Raw genomic sequence first — 20,073 nt, 5'->3', positions numbered from 1 at the left:
ACTACTGTGACCAAGAAGAAAAATCTCCTTAGTTACAAAAGCACAGCCTCCATCCAAAGCCCATCCATCACCAGGAACATGCTGTAATTCAGCTGGCTCCTCGGTGAGGTGGCAGGGAGCTGATGGAAGATTTGATTAAATCCCATGTACCAGACTGCAAAGGCAGCAGCCCCTTCTATAAACAAGAGTGGCACAGAGCAGTGTGAGAGCAGACAGATTCACTGAGCTGATCCAGCAGTGTTGCTGGGGGATGGAGAAGTCTCATATCAACATCAACTACAGGAAAAAATCCTGACTGAGGTTTATGCTGACTGTTATGAAGACCACAGCAGATTTTATTATTAATATCAGAACAGTTTGGCTCCCTCACAAGCCTGACACGGCTCCTGCTCCTCAATTCCCACAGTGATGACTCCACAGCCAAGCATCCCCAGCCAGCCTGGCATGTCCTTGCAGCCAACCCTCATGCTAAGGGCAGGAAGCAAACGCAGGAAGCAGCTGATTCACCCACCCAGCAGGGCCCTGCCAGCACCCTCTGCTCAGCATCACCTCCCACACACTGTTTGCTCTTCCCTCGGCAGCCTGTCAGGCATGAGCCAGTGGTTTTTGTGGGAGAGATGTCGGGGTTAGAGGGGGAAATTATGTGCTAGACTTGGCTTCTCCAGCTGCAAACCTGGATCAACTGTTTCAGTGGGATGGATGTCTTGGACAAGAGAAGTTAATCTGCCTAGTCACAGCAAGGCTGCCTTGGACCTTGCTCCCCAGGCACTAACAGGGGCATAAATCTGGAATCCCACCTGTGTTGCCTTGGTCATTTCAGGACCAATGTCTTTCCCATCAGCAGAAAACACCCACATCCATCTCCACCAGCCCTGCAAAATGGCTGTGTTTCCCTGAGTCAGCACGTTGCTCAGCCAGGCAGAGCACACACAGGCTTGCAATCAGGTATCGCTGTGGAGAGCCTTAATAATTAATAGCACTTCTCATCCTGATAATTCCCTCAGGAAGGATCAGACCTCACAGGACCCCAACTGGGAAGCACCAGCCCACCTCACTGCACCGACACACCACAGAACACAACGGTCATGGCAGAGGAAGTGCTGTCGGCTGGGGAGCTCCTGCTGCCCAAGTTATTTATTTATGCCTAGTAATTTTAAATATTCCTTCTGGACAGAGTGATGCCAAGCAGGAGCCGGCTGCAGAGCCGGCAGAGGGAGCCCAAAGTACAGCATTAATGGGAAAAAAACCTTGAAAATTTGACAAAGGCTACACAGAATTGATGTAAAGCTGAGGAGGTCACACAGAGTGCAGTCTCTAGAGCAGGTGTCCGATCTAATTTTTAATCAGCTTTGTTCTCTGTTCTGGTTTTGTTTGGTTTCCTCAGACACAGCAGCAAATAGAGCAGATGGCAGAAAATTTAAAAAGAAAATAAAAAGAAAAAAATATTTTTGTCAAATCAGTAATAGGTCATTAAGCAAAATGAGGGGTTTTCATTGCAGTGCTGTGAGCAGCACTGGGCAATCCCAACAGAAAGAGCAGCCCCATCCCAGGGGCAAGGTTTGTTCTGGATTTTCTTTGCTAAATCGAGAGCAGGAGGAACATTGAGGGGAAAAAAAAGGAAGAGCAGATTATCCTCCCCCTTCACAAAACCTACACACCCAGCTCCAAATCAGCAACACAGCTGATGTGTGCACAGCTTTAGAGACAGCCTTATATCCTTCAATACTGGTAGGACATAAGCACATACAGTTCAGTATAGGAGTGAATGGAGTAATTCATCCTCAAGGGAATGCAGTAATTCACCCACAGGGAGCACAGATCCACTGCCCACAGATCAGGGCATTCCTCTACTGCAAACACACAGCCCATGAGGGAACACCCGGGCACAAATTGCCCAGAAATAGCTGATTTCATGGGCTCTGCCTCTATGCCAACAAATTTTGCAACACTACTTTTAATTATTACCCCTTTCTAAGCTCCTGGATAAATATTACAGAACTGCTTTTCAGCCTGGATGTTTTGAGGAGAATTTGGATTTTGGAGTGAGTGCTGTGGCTGAAGTAGGTGTTGCGCAGGCAGTCCCATAACAGTGCTCCTCCAGGATCTCTCCTTCCAGTCAAGACTGGAAAGCAATTGGGCTCCCCCCTGCCCCCCCCCATAAGCTGTTCAAGCACAGGTGCCTCAACATTTGCACTCCATCAACATCTGTCTGAGAGACAGTCAAAGAAATAATCAAGGAAAATGAACAAGGCCGATTTATAAAAAGTGGGCAATATTAATTAGGTGCTGCCAGTTTTTACCAGCTCTAATCCTGTTACCTGTGGCTGCAAGTCCCCTTACGTCAGTGCCAGCACAGTATATGTTTCCAGGTAAACAGCAGTTAAACAAAAGCTCTTTAAAAGTCCATGCTGTGTGTTTGTGTAAGCTCAGAGAACAACAGAGCCCCAATTTCTGATACAGGCTGCTGAATTAAGGCTCTGCACTGCAGCCTGGGCTAAAGCACACTGCTTTCACTGCCTTCCTTCAAAGGAGACCAGCTCCAACCTCGCATTTCCATTTCAGATTTAAGATTTCAGGTATGCAAGGTAGAAAGATGTAGATGAAGGGGATACGAGCAGAGCGTGCCGAATGAGAACAGAAAAATCATAGACAGAAGGGGCAGGTGAAGTCTGCGCCCCCATGGTCACAAGACGACATCATCACCTGTTGAGTTGTCGCAGGTTTGGGAGTGGTTGTTGCACTGGCAGGGCTCACACGTGGCTTCATTAAACCTGTAGTAGCCCTCACTGCACCGGTCACACTTCAGGTCCGTGACACCAACTTTGCACTGGCACTTCCCAGAGCTGCAGAGGGAAAAACAAACAGTGAGATCTGGCTGTGCTGGGAGGTATCCAAGGTACAAACCTGCAGGCAGGATTTTGGATTCCCTTTCTTCCTTTCTGCTGGAAGCAGGACATGAAACCCAGGGGCAACCATTTCCAAAAAGTGATAGGGAGTTCAAGAAAAGACGAGTGTCTGCCAAGCCAGTTGCCCTGACAGCAATTTCCAACCAGGCACCAGAAATCATTGCTCATTCTAGAAAGCCTTGGCCCAGAGCCATCCCCTTGCATCAGCCCCAGCAGATGCTCTGACAGCCCTTCTGGAGTCCCTGCTCCACTGAGTACCTGCACCAGCCCTGGGTACTGCAGGACACTGGTACAGCCATGGTCACTGTGCCTGAACAATCCCAGAGCACCCACGTGGATCATCCTCTCCCCTCCACATCAGTGCTGAGCAGCACCTCCCAGATTTTCATGTGAGTAGACAATTCCCTGCTCACCACCTGCTCTCCTGGCTCCCCTGGGAGCTGGGGCAGCAGCTCATGTGTTCTGCTTGGCTCCAGCCAGGGCAGGTGTCAGCCACCTGCACTCCCTCCACTTCTCCTCCATGATCCCATTTATCCCTTCCACACAACATCTCCATGGACACTTGGGCAAGGCCCCTCTCTCTAGCTGAATTCTACCCAGTAAAGCCAGGGAGAGACAAGAGAGGGTTCTCCCTTCCCTAGCAGAGGCTTCCACTCCAGCTGACCCCAGCCAGGAGCTGTTTACTTGGGCACAGCGTGACTGCAGGAGCACTGCACTGTGAACACAGAGGGCATTGCTGGTGGCTGCCATGAGCAAATACCAGGAGCTATAAAAAGCAAAGGTTACCCTCATTCCATTGGCTTTCCATGCTACTCTCTCCACACAGAGGCTTCCAACCCTTTGCTTTCATAGGAGACTTTATACACTGGCAGCATTTAGCTCAAGTCTCAGAGGAATCACAAGAATGGATAAAATGCTCCTTCCCATCCAGCCCTGGGCACAGCCACTACTGGAGGTGGCTCATCCCACCTGCACACCAGTAAGAGCCAAGCCAAGGGACAGCGAGCACCCAGTGCCTCTGCACATGCTCGAGAGCCCGGGGGTGACCTGCAGGAACCCCCAGCCTTGCCTGCTGCAGGGAACCAGGACAGCAACACAAATAAACAGCATTTGGTCCACTCCAGGTGATGGATTTATCTGCAGCCACAGCAGAGGAGGTGATACCACCTACAGACAGCCCTGCACATGCTGGACCATTCTCTTAGCTCTCCCCTGTATAACCTCCACCCTGTTCAAACACCTTTTAAATACCTCTGAAATACCTTTTAAAGTCAGCATTTCAGGGCTCACTGTGCCTGCACAAAGCTCATCCATTGTTCCCCCTCTCCTCCTGGGAAGAGTGAACAAGGTACAATTTGCTCCTAAAAGCCTCCAGAAAAATCTGCTTATTAAAACTAATAGATGTTTGATGCACTGTTGATGTGTTGTTTTTAATTAAAATGCAGTAGATTGCAATGTTTTGGGCAAAGACATTGCTTCTGTTAGAAATTAGCATAATTCAGTATTTCTGTTGATTGTTTGTTTGTTTGCCAAAGGAAGAGGAACTACTCACCAAAATATGGACCTCAGCCCAAGGGGCTACACAATTAAATAGTTGCAGAATCTGAAATCTCAGGCATATTTAATGGCCTGATTACAAGAAGAAGAAAGGAATACCATGTTTCCTCACTCTCCAGGCCATTATCTGAAAGTGCAGCAGGCAGATGCAAAATTCAAAGGCGTGCTGGTAAGCAGCTCAGTATGTTTGGCTGGTAAGCAGCTCAGTATGTTTGACTTTTAAAGAGCTTTTCACAAGACCCAACATTAATCCAAATGTTGTCACAGTGTTTAAAATAAGCGCAAACAAAAAGCAGCTTGTTATTATTTGCTCCTGACTGCTACTGCTATTCCTGTAAGAGGGCAGGGACAGGCAGGGAAAAGCATGTGCTATGGAGAGCAAAATCTGATATTTAGCCTGAAAACACATCTTTTGGGGATGCACCATATGAGCAGGGCTTTGTAGGACCAGGCATTTAAGCTACATCATCTTCACCCTCCCTCGCTTCCTCTTGGAGTTCAGAGAGCTCTGTTTGACTACCTCCTGTCTCTGATCCAGCCTTTTTCTCAATGGCACCCTCCTCTTTCTCCCTGCTTCCACCCAGACTCCCACTTCATTTCTTTCAAGGAGGTTTATTTCCCCAATGACCCTGCTAGAGCTCAATTCAGCATTTTGGGGCACAGTCCCTTGATTTTACTCATTAGCTTAGAAACAACAGGAAAGGAAGCTTTTTTTTTTTTTTTTAAAGAAAAAAAATACTTTTGGAAAGTTTGGTTTGAATGCCTCTTGAGCAGACCTTTTCTCAACATGTTACACATGGCACAGAGCCAAGTCTTGCATGTGCAAGAATTAAATCACTCAGCAAATATAAAGCTTTGCCTGTGGTCATTGCTTCCACAGAATAAAGCCCCCTTACAACACTCCTTTTTATAGCTCCAGCCCAGAAAAGTCTGTCTGACACTTTTTAAAGCAAAGGTCAATGATATAAATGCATTGAAACCACAAAAAAAAAAATCCTGTTAACAGACCAATTGTGCCCATAAAAATCCAGAAATTTGAAAGAAAAGACCCACAGTTTAATACTTGCACAGTGAGAATGAAACTGGATTTTGAGTGTCAGCCAGGAATTTCTTTTTGGGGGGAAGGAGGGGAACAAGGGGGATGGGAAAAGGGAAGTGTTTTGATGCAGTAACATCAATTACTGAACTCCATTTCAGATGATGATTAACCCCTCTGAAGCCAGCCAATGTTTAGCTCTCACGAAGAATTGACACAAATATGTGTTGGGATAAAACCAGGGTTCCAGTAACCAAAGTCTCCTGCCAGAATTGGTTTCTACCAGATATTTATGAATATACTCACTCTGGAGACCATGTAGGTGGTGTGTATCACCATCACATCATCCATCAACTTTACAGATGTTTCCTACTGATTAAAACCATGACCAGCACACAAGGCACTGGCAGAAGGAGCAGGCTGTGACTGCTGGTCAGGGCACAGCCCCATCCAAGGCTTGGTTCCAGCACGGAATGATCTGACCCTACGGGGATGAGGCCCACACACCAAGTTTGGGACCTGGTAGGAGCTCGTTCACCTGATCACTCTCATCCCTCAGGTTCTGTGTTCTGCCTCAGGAGCAGCTCGATGCCTGCACGGAGACAGCCTGAGGCTGGACTACGACACAGCCACCCTGGGCAGCAGCATTCCCACAGACATGGGGCAGGGCGGTGTAAATAAAAGCAAAATATTGGGGCAGGGGACAGCCTCCACCCCAAAATATGCTGGCAAAAGCCAGTCTGGCTTCATTTCCAGTTCCCACAGCTCCCTTCCACTCCTCTCAAGGGGAAAGAGCCACAGGATCCCGTCACTTGCCAAGTGATTTGTGCCACTGGTGGCAACCAGATGTTCCCTGAGGTGGGATTTTACACAGGACTGCAGCTTTACAGGTACAGAAGTCAAGGTGACACATCAGAGACACCTCAGGCCTCCCCTGGATACTGGTAAAGAGGAGGACTGCAGACAGTTTTCACCCCACTTGGAAGTGTCTCAAGAGCAGGGCACAGAGCATCCTGTGGATGATTTTCAGCCAGGTCTGGTGGCTCAGGAAGGACGTGATGAGGGGATGGACTTGGGAGCTTGGGCGATGCCCTCACCTTGCACTGCTCAGCACAGACTGCACAGGAACTCAAGGCCTCATCACAAGGGGGGAAAAAAGCATTAAAGTATCTGTGATCTGAGACAGACCACAATGTGCAGTCACATCTGCAAGGGGTCTCCACTCCTCCTCCACAGAAACATCTTGATTTTAACAGGGACATGACAAGATGAATGGGAGGATGAAGGACCATGGCCCTAGGGGCTGTTGGGAGACAAGCTGTGCAGAGTTAACGGTCTAACAGGAAACTCTTCAGCAATCTCCAATCATTTCTTTTCTTTTTTTTTTTTCCCCCAAGGAGGAGGAAGGGAGAAATTAATTTTGAATATATTCCCAGACACCAGAAAAGCCTGGATGCCCCAGTCAGAGCTCAGTGTGTTGGTCTGGCACGGCCCGGGTTTTTGGAAGCAGGGGAGGGCCACCGAAATAGCTTCTGTGAGAAGCTGCTGGAAGCTTCCACTATGTCCGACAGAGCCAATCTCTGCTGGCTCTGAAGATGGACATGCTGCTGGCCCAGTTAGAGAGGTTGGTAACCCTCTGTGATGCCACATTTAAGAAGGAACTCAAACAGCACACGTGCAGTTTATTCCAGGGGCAGTGAGCCGCCGCCGCCCCGGGGCGTTCTGGCCGGCCCGTGGCCATGTGCTGCTGTGGCCACCACCATCTCGGTGTGGCCTGTGGCGAGCTCTGCCTGCCTGGCTGCCCCTAGCCACGCCACACCGTGGGCAGAAGGGCAGGGGTGGCAGTGGTGGCTTCTCCTTCCCAGTGCCCCACGTGAGGAGAGGCTTTAAATAAGCTGGCACCACGGCGGCTGCCACTGCCCACATGGTGGCAGCGGGGCCGGCAGCAAAAACACGGCGAGCGATTCCCCCACGCGGAACCCAGACGAGATCAACCTCGGTGCTGCGGGATGCTGCAAGAATCTTTGAATTAGTGAAAACTGGTTTGCAATGGTACCTATGGGCAGCAGTTTTTCTTTAGATAGAGAAGAGGAGGAAGTAAAGACATGTAAGAGAACAACATGGCGGCACCAAGGTCAGTGGAAAAACGGGGAGGAGGTGCTCCAGACATCAGGGCCAAAATTCTTCTCAAGCTGTGGTGAGGACCACGGTGAAACAAACTGTCCCCCTGTAATCTATGAAGTCCATGGGGGATGCAGAGATCCATTCACAGCCCGTGGGAAAAGTGCTCATGCTGGAGCAGGTGGATGCCAGAGAAAGCTGTAATCCAGTGGGAAACCCAAATAGAGAGAAAGAGGGCCCTTGCTTCCAAACTAGAGCAGCCTATCCTTAAAAGACTGCACCCCGTGGATGAGTGACCCATGCCACAACAGTTTTGGGAAGACTGTTTGTCCATGGGAGGGACTCACGTTGCAACAATTTTGACAGGACTGCTGCTCATGAGATTGGAGCCACACTAGAGAAGTTCACAGAGAACTGTCTCACATAGGAGGGACCCCATGGCACAGCAGAGGAAAGACTCCTCTCCCTGAACAAACAGGAGAAAGATCTCAGGTGATGAACTTACCAAAACCCCCATGCCCTGTCTCCCTGCGCTGTCGTGGGAAAGAGGGAGAGGCTGGGGGGGAAAAGAGGTGTTTTAAAGGCTTGTTTTACTTCTCATTATCCTCCTCTGACTCTTAATAATAAATTTACCTTATACCTTTAAATTTGAACCGGTTTTGCCCTTAGCCTTTCCTCCCAGTCCTTATCTCAACTCATGAGCCCTTCATTATTTTTTTTTCCCACTGTAGTAGAAGAAGGTGAGCAAACAGCTTTTGTGGATGCCTGGTGTTTGGCCAGTGTCAAAGCATGACACCCAGGGACTGCTTGGCCATGTCAGACCCAGCCAAAGCAGCACAGCACCAAGCTCTTGTGCCTTTATTTTCAGAACATATGAGATTGGTAAGATTTTGGGATAGAGCCAGAGAGGAGGGAGCTTACATGGGTCTCAAACCAGGGCATGCCCTGCAGATGAGCCATGCAAAACCTACAACAAGAGTTTTGCCAAATACACTTACTGTCTTCACCTTGAAGCACAGAGCACACACCTCCACCCTGCACAGCTCAGCATCTCCCCAGACCAGCCCCAGGAGAGCTGGGGAGAGGCACACTGCCCTGAGAAAGAGGAAAGTGAGTGCTACACCAGCTCGTCCCTGGGCATCTCCAGGTGACATCTCCAGCTTCAACTGTGCCCTGTCCCTTTTCCCTTGGAAACCCCCAATGACAGCAGTGCCCATCACTCATCCCTGGAGGTGTCCCTGGAACAGGCACAATTAACAGTAGTGACAGCGCTCTGTATGAATTAGGGAAATCACATTGAACTATGAACATCTGTAAAACAAACCCCATGAAAAGGCTTTGTCACACTTTGATGGGATAAAACAAAAGGATTCTGCACAAGATTAGGAGGATTCAGACGAGATGTCTCTAAAAATGGTGCGTTCCTCCAGCGAGCCAGGCTCCTTTAGTGCTGATTTCCTGTGATATTTGACAGCAGACAGGGGATTAATCTCTCTTACGCTTTCCTGGGCAATGTGGAAAAGTTAACATTTGAAATCTAAATGCTGCAAGACACTTTGGTGGGAAAACCAATGCTGTTAACACACAGAATCACAGAATCATTCAGGTGGAAAAGGCCTCCAAGATCATCAAGTCCAGCTTTTGACTGATCATCACCAGAGCACTGAGTGCCATGTCCGATTTGTTGAACACCTCCCGGGATGGGGACTCTACCACCTCCCTGGGCAGTCCCTTCAAATGCTTCACAACCCTTTCCATGAAAAAATTCTTCTGATGTCCAACCTAACCTCCCCTGCTGCAGCTTGAGGCCATGTCCTCTCATCCTGAGGATACCAAGAACCCTCACAGCCCACATGCTGCCTTTTCTGTGGGTCAATTATTGGAATATCAGCATGTGGGGAAGGGGAGAGCAGGAAAAAGCCCCACACTGGGTTTCTCCTCCCTGCTCCCTCAGCTCAACCCAAAGCCACTGGCGGCCGAGGTGGCTCTGTGGGAGAGTCAGGGGGGCCAGGGCCAAGCCCTGCACCGGGCGCCTGCTCTGAGCCCCTTTGTGGAGGGCACAAGAAGCGGAGCTTTATGGGGGCCAACACTGGGCCATTGTGTGCCACATTCCTCGCTCCGTGCTGGGGGACAGCAGCTGTTTGTAGGGCAGCTCTCGACGGAGCAGGGACACTTCACAGCTCTGAAAGGCCACTCTGTAAATGTCAGAGGGCCACCTTGTCTGGCCATCGCCACCTCCGCAGCCCCAGCTCCCCCGTGAGGGAAAGCCAGGAATCTCCAGCCAGGACTGTGGAAAGTGAGGAATCTCCAGCCTGTGCTGTCTCCTCCAGGGAAGGAAGGAAGCAAAGGAAAGTCTACATTGACCCTGGGGAGGGAGGTTGGATGGGGTCCTCTACAGTTCCATGAGCAAAAGCCTCCACTCACTGCAAAATCAACCTCAGCTGGCGGGTCCTGGTTTCCCAGAGTAACCGCTGGAGATCATGGCAGTGCAGGGATGGGACAGGGAACCTCAATGCAGAGAAGGACATATCAATGGGGATGGCAGGGAGATGGGGCTGGTCCCCACTGAACACATCAGTTTTGCCCAAAGTGGTCCCTCCATCCCCCAGACCTCTGTTGGTGCCTCTGCTCAGACAGCAAAAGGAGACTAAGGGTACAAGCAGTGCCTGAAGTACACACTGGGCACCACCCCCCAACCAGAATTTAGCCACAAAAGCTTAAACAGTTGAGCCAGTATTTCTTTTTGAGGGCAGTCAGTGTTTGCCAGAGCAGCAAAGTTTGCAATAGACAACACAGGAATGGCAAAGCCTGCTGGAAGATCCACAAAATAACAGGATTTCTGAGAAGCCATAATTACCATAGGAGAGATGATAACAATCCACCTTTCCCTGCTGCTGTGTCCAGTCACTCATTCATTTCCCAGTCCTGTCTGCAACTGAATAAAAATGGGTTCAGGTACCTTTACCTTCTTGGGGGGGGAGAGAGGAGAAGAACTGATCAGATGTAAAGGATGTGAGAGGCTGGAATAGGGGAGAGATTTAGATAATTAAAGCATGCAGAAAAATAGCCTTTAACAGGGTATTCTTCTGCTTTTCTGAGGTCCATATGTAATAATTTCCGCTACAAAACAAGATCTGTTCTCTGCAGAGTGATGCTGACAAGGCATAACTGGGAGATAATGAGCCACTGGTTGTGCTCATCCGATCTATAAAAGGGAGAGCAGTCTTTTTAAAGGGAAAAGGTGGGTTTGTCTGGTTTTGGGGGGTTTTTAAAGCACAAGTCCTTGAGGATTTCAGCTCCCAAGATCACATCTCCAAAGGGGAGCAGTGCCTGATGTGGTTTACTGGACTGCTAAAATACAGCAGAATGGAGAGACACATCCCACGCAAAGAAGAGACATTTCAGAAGTGTGATGACACTCTGCAGACAGACAATGAAGATTTTATCTATGCAAAACAAGAACTTCATCACTTCCCCCAAATAACCTCCAGGGTCTGGGATGGCCAGCAGCCCTGCAGGCTGGTGAAGCTCCACAAAAACCTTGAATTTCAATGGACCTGCATTTCCTGACCACTAAAACAACCCCACCAAATTCTGCCTCACATGAGATGTGTCCAGACTGCCACACCAGGCTGCCTCTCCCAGTCTCTTTGCATCTTTCCACATCCCACCAGCTCCCCAATCCCAGTGTGTGGCTCTCCCTGCCCAGCTTCCCAAGCTCCCTCAGAACCTCCAGCACTTATTCAAAGGCCTCAACAAAGCACTTTGTCCAGTGCTGCTGACCTTACCCTCACCAGCCAGGCTCTTGCAAATCCCCACGAGCTGGGGTCACAAGATCAGCCTCTCCACATAGAATCCCACCACAAAGGCAGCACACAGGGATGGCCACTGCCCTCCCTGCTCAGCCTCGCAGCATCCCTGCTCCAGGGGACAGCCATGTACAGACGCTCCCAGGGACGCTCTGCCTTCATTCTTTTTAATATGAACACAAAGCCTGAGGTCCCCTTGAGGGGGGAAAAGCATGTCTGAATTAACACTTGAGCATTTATATGTGTGTGTTAATATTTTTTTTCACTGGAAATGAGTGACGGGAGCTCTCTCTCACAAGACTTATGCCAAGCCTGCAGCACAAGCCATGCAGGAGTTAGGATCACAGGGCTGTCTCTGTAGCCAGCAGTAAGGAAAGGCTGCTGGATCAGCAAAGGAGCAGAGCACTACACACTTGGGCATAGGGTTTCAGCCCACAGCAACCAAAGAAGACCAGACATCACCTCCAAGCTGTCTGCTGGAGCTTCTGCTTCCCACTGCCCTTCTACTTGTGGGGAAACTGAGGCAAGGGCAGAGGCAGCAACTTAAATTGATCCACAGACCCCAGTTGAACAGGCACTAGGGACAATGGCAGCATATATGTATGTTTAGTTTAGAGCTTTTTAAGGGAACTCGAAAAACGTAACCCAGTTTAGATGGTTAACCTGGGTTTAGGTAAACCATATGGCAAAGCCATGTCAGGGAAGGCTTAGGCTGGATACCAGGAAAAGGTCCCTCCCCCAGAGGGTGTTGAGCACTGGAAAAGGCTCCCCAGGGAATGGTCACAGCCCTAAGGCTGCCAGAGCTCCAGAAGCATTTGGACAATGCTCTCAGGCACAGGGTGGGATTGTTGGGGTGTCTGTGCAGGGCCAGGAGCTGGACTGGAGGATCCCTGTAGGTCCCTTCCAGCTCAGAATACTCTGTGATCCTTAAAACACCCCACAGCAGCCACAGCTCTCCTCTTGTTCACTGGCACAGGTACTGGTGCATTACTTTTCTTCCCTAGAACCAGGACAAGTTTAAAAACACAAAACCTCCTAGGGAAACAGGGAATTGAGGGCTGAACCCTTCTGCCTGGCAGCAGCATCTCATAGCAGCATCTCTGCTTCACAGCTCCACTCCCCCATTCACATCCCAAACCCACAGGAGCACCCACACAGGGACAGCTGCTCGTGGGCTAAACATGCTGCCTCCATGGCTGCAGGAAAGGAAAAGCCACAGACACCCAAGTGCTGGGCTAGGAAAAGTTGGGATAAACACCTCACAGGAGGTAAATCAAGGTCAACCCTCCTGCAGATGAGCTGGGTCACACTGGGCTGCCCAGGGCCAGCGTTTGCAGTCCCACGTGGGGATGGGCAGTGCTGCCAGCAAGGTAAAAATAAACCAAAAACTGCCGAGTCATCTGCTGTCTCCTGCTCCCCAGGAGGGGGATGCTGCCTCATCCAGGCTGGCTTCATCCTGCCTGCAGTCCTGGTCCTTCAAATCACTCAGCCAGAGGACAGGTTTACATGGAGAATTAGCTCAGCGTATGTTGGAAGAGCTGTGCCTGCACAGCTCCTCACACCAGGGCATGAGGGCTGCAGACCTAAAAGCTTCCTCAAACCAAGCCTCTTTCCCCTCACCCTCTTCATCCCAGGGCTGCTGTTCTGGCTCATCCTGCCATGACTCAGCTGGGGACATGGGTGGCACTTTGGGCAAAGCTGCACAGGGTGCAGAGGGCCAGAAACACTGTGAAGAGCCCCAGTGCTCCCACTGCTGCCCTGGCTATTGGCACTGGAGACCACCAACCCCAGCCCACTCCTGCTGCCTCTGCCTTGGCTCCCTGCCCAGCCTTAAGGGAGCAAGAGATGAGAGTTCAGGCACAGGACTCTGCTCACATGAAGGAAAAAAGGAAAAATAATTGTACAGGGGTGCAAGGCTAGGAAATGTGGGCTGGCCAGCCTGGGCATGGTGACCTTCTCCAGCAGCACTGATCACCTTCAGTCCTCCACCAGGCTGGGAGGTTCTGGTTTCCTCAGAGGACACACAGCACAGCCTTCAACTCAAGGGGCCCAAAAGATGGTGAGAGATGCAGCTGGTGGGGGCAGCTCTTGGCTGAGGCTACATCAGCATGGGCTGAGGCTGCTACCAGGCACCCTCCCCACTCTGTCACTGTCCCAGCGCTCTGCAGCAGGAACACAGCCCTTCCAGCTCAGCCCGTGCACCCACATGAGTCACCGTCCTCATTCTCCACTACTCTGACCTTGACCCACGGCCCTTGAAACTTCAGCTTCTTTCTCCACCCTTCCTCTATGGACTGTGAACACTTCCAGGCCACAGCTATCTTTAGCAAGCATCTGCACAGCATCCAACCCAAAGAAATGTGGTTTTTTCTGAGGTTTCTAGGCGTTAACCACAGCAGGGACAATTTACTCCCCCTCTCCAAGATGTGTCAGCCCTCTCTGAGAAGCTCAAGATTCCATCCAGCCCCACAGCAAGCTCCAGCTTGAGCCACACACAGCTTTTCATCTAACAAAAAAACCACCCAAACCAGGGCACAGAAATCCTCTACCATCCCACAGGGGGATCTGTGTGGATCTTCCTAGATAATCAAATTTAAACCACCACCAAAACAGACCTTTGATTAGCAGCCATGGAGCCCATTCATAGCGACAGCATGTCAGGTCAATGTTCACTCCCAAAATCAACTCTGTGCCTTGGGAAAGGGAATTTTTTAATTTTTATTTGATGGTCTGCATTTGAGGTCTAGTTAATAAGCAGGGGACTTGGGTTGCCATCTGGCCAGCCCGAGAGTGTGCCGAGAAATAATACTAATAATCATCCTATGATTAAAAGGCACTTTTACAAAAGCCTGGGTGAGCTGACTGAAACCTAAGAGGCATCTTTGTGTGCCCTGAGGGCTCGGCCTTCGGGTACTTTGCCCCTCCAATCAGCCACCCTCAAAAAAGGTCAGAGTCCAAAATCTCTGCTGCTGTTTCACCCGGAGCCCCATTGGAACAGCTTTCCTCTGAAGCCCTACACAGGAATTCACTTGTGCAAGTCAAGCTGGGCTGGTGCTTTATTAAATAAATAAATAGTACTGCTTACAGGATTTTCCATGTCAACAAAACAGTAGCTGGTTGCTGGTATTGGGCAATGCCTGCGTGCCTCATCCTGAGCAGAGATTGCCCGAGGGACACGCACTGCTCCTCCAGGGACTCCTCAGCAGCCACCCAGGGCTTCCAGCAAGAGAGCCAAAAATCCCATTCCAGGATTCACACACACATTTCCCTGCAATGCACAAGAGGCTCTCCCACCCATCAGGACAGATCCCACTGCAGGGATGCACCCCATCCCTGGTGCCTGCCCCTACCCATCCCAGCTGCAGACAGGCAGGAGCTGTGCCCAGCCCTGGTGCCCACTCTAACACAACAGAAACAAGGGGAGCATCTGCCCTTCCTGGGATTTGTGTCCCACTCCATTTTCCAATACACATCACTGCCCATCTTGCAGCCATTCTGATGCCTCCAGCCCTACAACACAGACAACTGACCTATTTTCCTCGTTTTGAACACCCAGGGGTCATCTCCATCTGCAGCAAACCCCTCTGAGCCAGGAACAGAAACAGAGCGATCTCTGTTAGCAACATCCCCCCTCCCCAAATCTCCCTCCACATCTTGCCCTGTGCTGTCTCTTCTAAATGTCTGAGAATGAGCATCTCCCACATCCCTCAAGGCTGTGAAATGGTGCTGAGGAGAGGCTGGGGAGGTCCCTGCTGTTTCTGGCTCCACCTCCACCTTATTCTCCTTCACAACTCAGAGTATCCCACCTGAAGCTCCCAAGGGCATTCCTTGGCTCGCCCCATGCAGTGAGACATGGGGAGACACCACACATGTCCATACTTCACCCACTGCCCAGTGACTCAGAGCTGGGGCAAGAATGCTCCCTTCCAGTTAACCCAGTTGCTCCAGCAACTGCTTTCCCTCTTCTCCCAGCTCTTAAAGATAAGATTTGCCCCGTCTGCCTTTCTGCCCAATTTGCCATTATAGTAGGTCTGACCAAAATCACACTTTCCATTCTGTGGCAAACCCTGGTGCTTCCAGCCACATCTTCCCATACCTAAAGCAACCACTGAAAAAAAAAAAAAAAAAAGTGGAAAAACTTCACACTTTCCACCCCCAAGAATCACTCTTTTAGTAAGAAGGTCACTCTCCTCAATTGGAGCGTTACTTTTAAGTTCCGAATTGTCAGAGCTTATGCAAGCAGAAAAACGCAGCATTGAAACAGAAAGGAAGGACATCAACAGAGGGTTTGGGCATTTGGGAAAAGATAATATATAAAGTAATTACAGGCAGCATGTCCCTGCAGAGCATTTTGACTCTGACTCAGCTCCTGCCCTGGCAGGGAACTGCAGGTGGCTGAGCCCAGACCAAACCCTAGAAGACAATAAGGCAGCAGGAGCCTGGGAAGGCTGGAAGCTGCTGCAGGGTGGTTGCTGAGGTCTCCTCCAAGGAGAGACTTTGAAACTTGCTGTCCCCATGAGCACAAGCTGGAGACCCAATGGGTCAGGCTGCTGCTCAGTCTGATCTTGCATGAATAGAGATCCCCTCAACTCAGCCACAGATCTCTAATGGCTGACGGATCACCGCTTGGAAAATAACTGCATGCCAGCTTTTACAAGGCAAGATGGGGTGGGTGAGGTGAAATGAGGAGGAACACATTCATTATACAAGAGCTCCAAGCATCAGCTCTGGTGACTGTAAACACCAGGCAAGGCAGGAGCCGACTCTGCTGTTGGGCTGCCGCTTCCACCCCAATGCTCAGCAAGGGCAGAGCACAAAGCTTTGCCTGCCTCTGGCAGAAAACCTATCCCTTTGGAAAATAAACCTCTCCAAAGCCCCCATGCTCCACCCCAGCCTCCACTTCCCTCCCAGCTCAGGCGCGAAGGCAGCCCTGCCCGACAGGTACTAACAGATGCACAAGGCATTAGGAGAGGTTCTGCTTCCATGCGACTCTGAAACACAAGTCAACTCCCTTGGGGGTTGCCAGGGCTTTTGCCACAGCCACGATATTTTTATAATTGAGCTCTTGAAAGATGAAGAATAATCTTCATGAATTGTTATAAGATCAGCTTCCTTCCTGCTTATTTTTTTTCTTTTAAACACCAGCACAGATGACAAGACCCACTCTTGCCCCAAACCCAAAACACACCAAATTCCGACACCTTGCGCACAGACCCCCGGGGATGCCTGGCATTACTCACTGGTCACACTGGTCACTGGTGGCTCCGGTGGGACTGCAGCCGCAGGGCTGGCACCGCTGGCTGCCCTGCTCGGGGAAGAAGCCGCGGGCACAGCTGTGGCACTGCGGCCCCGTGTAGCCTGCCAGGCAGTGGCACTGCCCCGTCGTGCGGTTGCATTCGATGCTGCCCACGGAGCTGCAGTTGCACAGGTCTCCTGCAAGGGAAAGAGAAACAGAGCCATGGAATCACAGAACTGCAGAATGGTTTGCGTTGGGAGGGGCCTTAAAGCCCATCTCATTCCAACCTCCCTGCTGTGGGATGAGACACCTTCCAAGTTGCTCCAAGCCCCGTCTAACCTGGCCTGACACTTCCAGGGATGTGGCAACCACAGGTTCTCTGAGCAACCTGTGCCAGGGCCTCACCACTCCCGTTGCATACCCCCATCATCACTGTAAGGATGATTTTTGCTTTGAAATGTTGAGATGATAGGAAGAAAACCACATTGGGAGCACCCTGGGGTTTGAAACACAGCAGTTCATGCTTGAAGTCTCTCCAAAGAAGAGCTACAAGGTTACGGGTATAACTACCTAAAATACATAGCTATATACAATGTCTTTATGTATATACACACACCTATCCACCCTCATGGTTGTCTGACTCCAGGAGCTGACAAGCACTAACTGTGTAATATCAGGATTAAATCAGCAACAGGTTACAAAATCATTAATTCTAAGAGCCTCCATTCCACACCACTGGAACACCCCTGATTTACCACAGAACACACACTGACGCAACAAACTGGCAGCAGCATCTCCCACTCCCGGAAAAGGGATACAGAATCCCCTGAAAATCTGCCCCCAAGGGGGCACCAAGCACATGAAAATGACTTTAAAAGCTGTGGTAGAGCTGAAGGCAGGACAAAGACCTCCACCACCTAAAACACACCACCTTCAGCCCTGTGGTGAGAGCAGATGGCTCTGGGGACCCAAACATGGTCTTTGGGGACACTCTATATTTCCAGGGGTGCTGGAAAGCATGCACTGAACAGCTGCTTTTTTAAGAGAGAAGCAAATCTTTTGATCAAGTGATGAATTCCCAGTCCCCCTGCACGTTATTTCTCATAATACTTTAAAGCCCCAAATGCACTGAAGAGAACAGCCTCTCCCTGGCAATTTGTTTCTGCCAAGAGCTTTATCTCTGTTCTTTCATTGCAAAATATTTAGTGCCTTAATAATTTAAAGTCTTTTTCTGCCAAGACTGAATTATAAACAAGGATTATTTGCAGAAATAGTGCATAAAGCATTGGGGGCTTTACACAACTGCTGGTGTTTGTTATTGCCTGAGAAGAGCCAGTGTTCAGGGCACTTCAGGGAGAGGGGAGAGGCCAGGTCCCCATCCCAAGAAAACTTAACTTAAAGCTCTTCTCCTTGTCATCCATGTTCTTCTAACACACAAAGAAATGTGAGTTATTTAGCTTTATTACTCCATCCTAGGATCCCCACAGAAGCCGTGTTGTCCCTGTACATACACCTGTGAAATTGCACCTAAATTTTCTTCAATCCAAACTATCAAATAGGACAAACACCTCAAGATCTGCAATTATCCACTTCAGCAGCCACTTCACATAACGAACTAAATTCCCAGCTCAATTATCCAAGCAGAACCATATCAATTTGGGCACTTGGGCTTCTCCCTGCCACCAGAACAGAAGCCACAAAAACTTGTTGAGCAAAAGCACTTCGGAGTTTGTCAAACACACATCAAAACAAATTTCCCTCACGTGTGGTGCCATTACACCTGCCAGACTTGATTAAGGAAAGAAAACAAGCATCGTGTCTGTTCTAACAGCATGGGAGGCACTGACAGGGCAGGCCCCACACAGGGGGATGAGCTACTCCATGTGGAAACCACCCTTGTGCTCCAGAAGCATCAAAGCCAGAGCCACCACCAGCTGCATGAGACCATCCTGACACTCCCTATGGATAACTGGATGAGGAGGGCAGGAGTGGGGTAGTGCTTGAGGATGGTCCCCATTGGCATGATCGAGCTCTGCCCCATCACTTATGCTCCAGCAGGATGGCAGCACTTTGAACAGGAATCTGACTTTGTAGCACTCACTGCTCTCCATCTGATGCTCTAGCCCATCAAAATTGCCCCAACTCAGGTTGGGCTCCACCTCAGCTGCCAAATTCAACAGCAACACAGACACCACTGCAATGCCAGTTCCCCAGGAAAGAGAGAAATGCTGCAATAATCCAAAATAACACTGGCAAAAGCAGTTTTTGCTTAGGAGGCTGGTGGAACCTGGTTCTGCTGGTGATGGGGGCAGGAGCTGAGACTGTCTGCTGTGAAATCACCCCGAGTGCATGATAATGCAACAGGGCAGATCCAGAAGTTGTCTCCCAAAAGGGCTGATTCCTTGAAGACCCTACCTCCCCCAACCACCCCAGAGATCTTTGGGGAGGGATGGTGGTCCCAGGCAGGGGAACAGCATCACACACGGTACCTGCCCACCCCAAATGCACCCAGCCCAGGTCACACATGGATGCAGCCCCAAGATGCCCCGGAGCTGTGTAGGTTGGGCAGTGGAGGAGATTCAGACAGCAGCACTGAAGTCTGGACTCCATCATCTGGCGCAGTGTCGAGGTCAAGGGCTGACACAAGGATGTACCAGACTATGAAAATCCCAGGCCTAATTTAAAGGACACTTTGTTGTCCCCACGGCAGCTGGGTTACAGAAGGCGTGAATGGTCCTCAGCCAGAACGGGAACGTGATAATGAACATCTGCCCTGGACTCCAGGAACACAGCAAAGAGGATGAGCACTACAGAAGAAAATTAGGGAACATCGTCCTGGCTTCTGGCCAGAGCCTGGGTTTTTGGAGCCTTTATTCAGTTTTCTCAAGCCAATGTTTTGCTTTTGAAGATAACCTTCCAAAACACCTCACTGACAGCTTTTGTGAGGGCAAAGGAATGAACAGGGTGGATGAACCCCAGGGCTGTCCCACTCCAGACTGCACAGTCATGGTTGGAGGATTGTGTTGAGGTTGGGATAACACCATCGGCAAAGGAGCTAAGGGCAAAGACCTCTCAGGGATGAGGCAGTGATCCAAGCTCTGACTCTTCCCAGTTTGCTATCCTGACTCACCCTTGCTCTGCCTCAGTTTTCCCATCTCAGGGTGTTCCCCTGCCCCCCAGCGCCTCCAAGCCCTGCTCGTCTCTGCCTGTTCCCCATTGCTAAACCATCGAGGTCCCCCTTCCTTCCTCACAAAGCACTACACAACAGCTCAAAGCACAGGAAAAAAACCCACCTCTGCTTGTGGAGGGACTGACAGGCTTTAATTAATTAACAGCCTAATGACGTTTTGAGGTCCAAGAATAGAAGCACCATAAATATGTGTGTCACTGCCACGTTACCCCTCAAAC

The 20,073-nt window shown here is 50.1% G+C and overlaps 1 protein-coding gene across 1 annotated transcript in view; it reads right to left on the bottom strand.

Annotated features, from left to right (window-relative positions):
* The window catches only part of MEGF9 (multiple EGF like domains 9), a 50,110-nt gene that overhangs the window by 10,322 nt on the left and 19,715 nt on the right, over nt 1–20,073 (bottom strand). The window contains exons 2-3 of the mRNA XM_032131215.1: nt 16,670–16,862; nt 2,704–2,843 (exon numbers count right to left, since the gene is read on the bottom strand). Of these exons, the coding sequence (XP_031987106.1) occupies nt 2,704–2,843; nt 16,670–16,862 (333 nt within the window). The remainder of the gene's footprint in view (nt 1–2,703; nt 2,844–16,669; nt 16,863–20,073) is intronic.

The sequence above is a fragment of the Corvus moneduloides genome, chromosome 21 (assembly GCF_009650955.1).
Source record: "Corvus moneduloides isolate bCorMon1 chromosome 21, bCorMon1.pri, whole genome shotgun sequence".
Classification (NCBI taxonomy): Eukaryota; Metazoa; Chordata; class Aves; order Passeriformes; family Corvidae; genus Corvus; species Corvus moneduloides.
The sequence above is the reverse complement of the archived record's forward strand: the minus strand, read 5'-3'. Positions and strand labels throughout refer to the sequence as shown.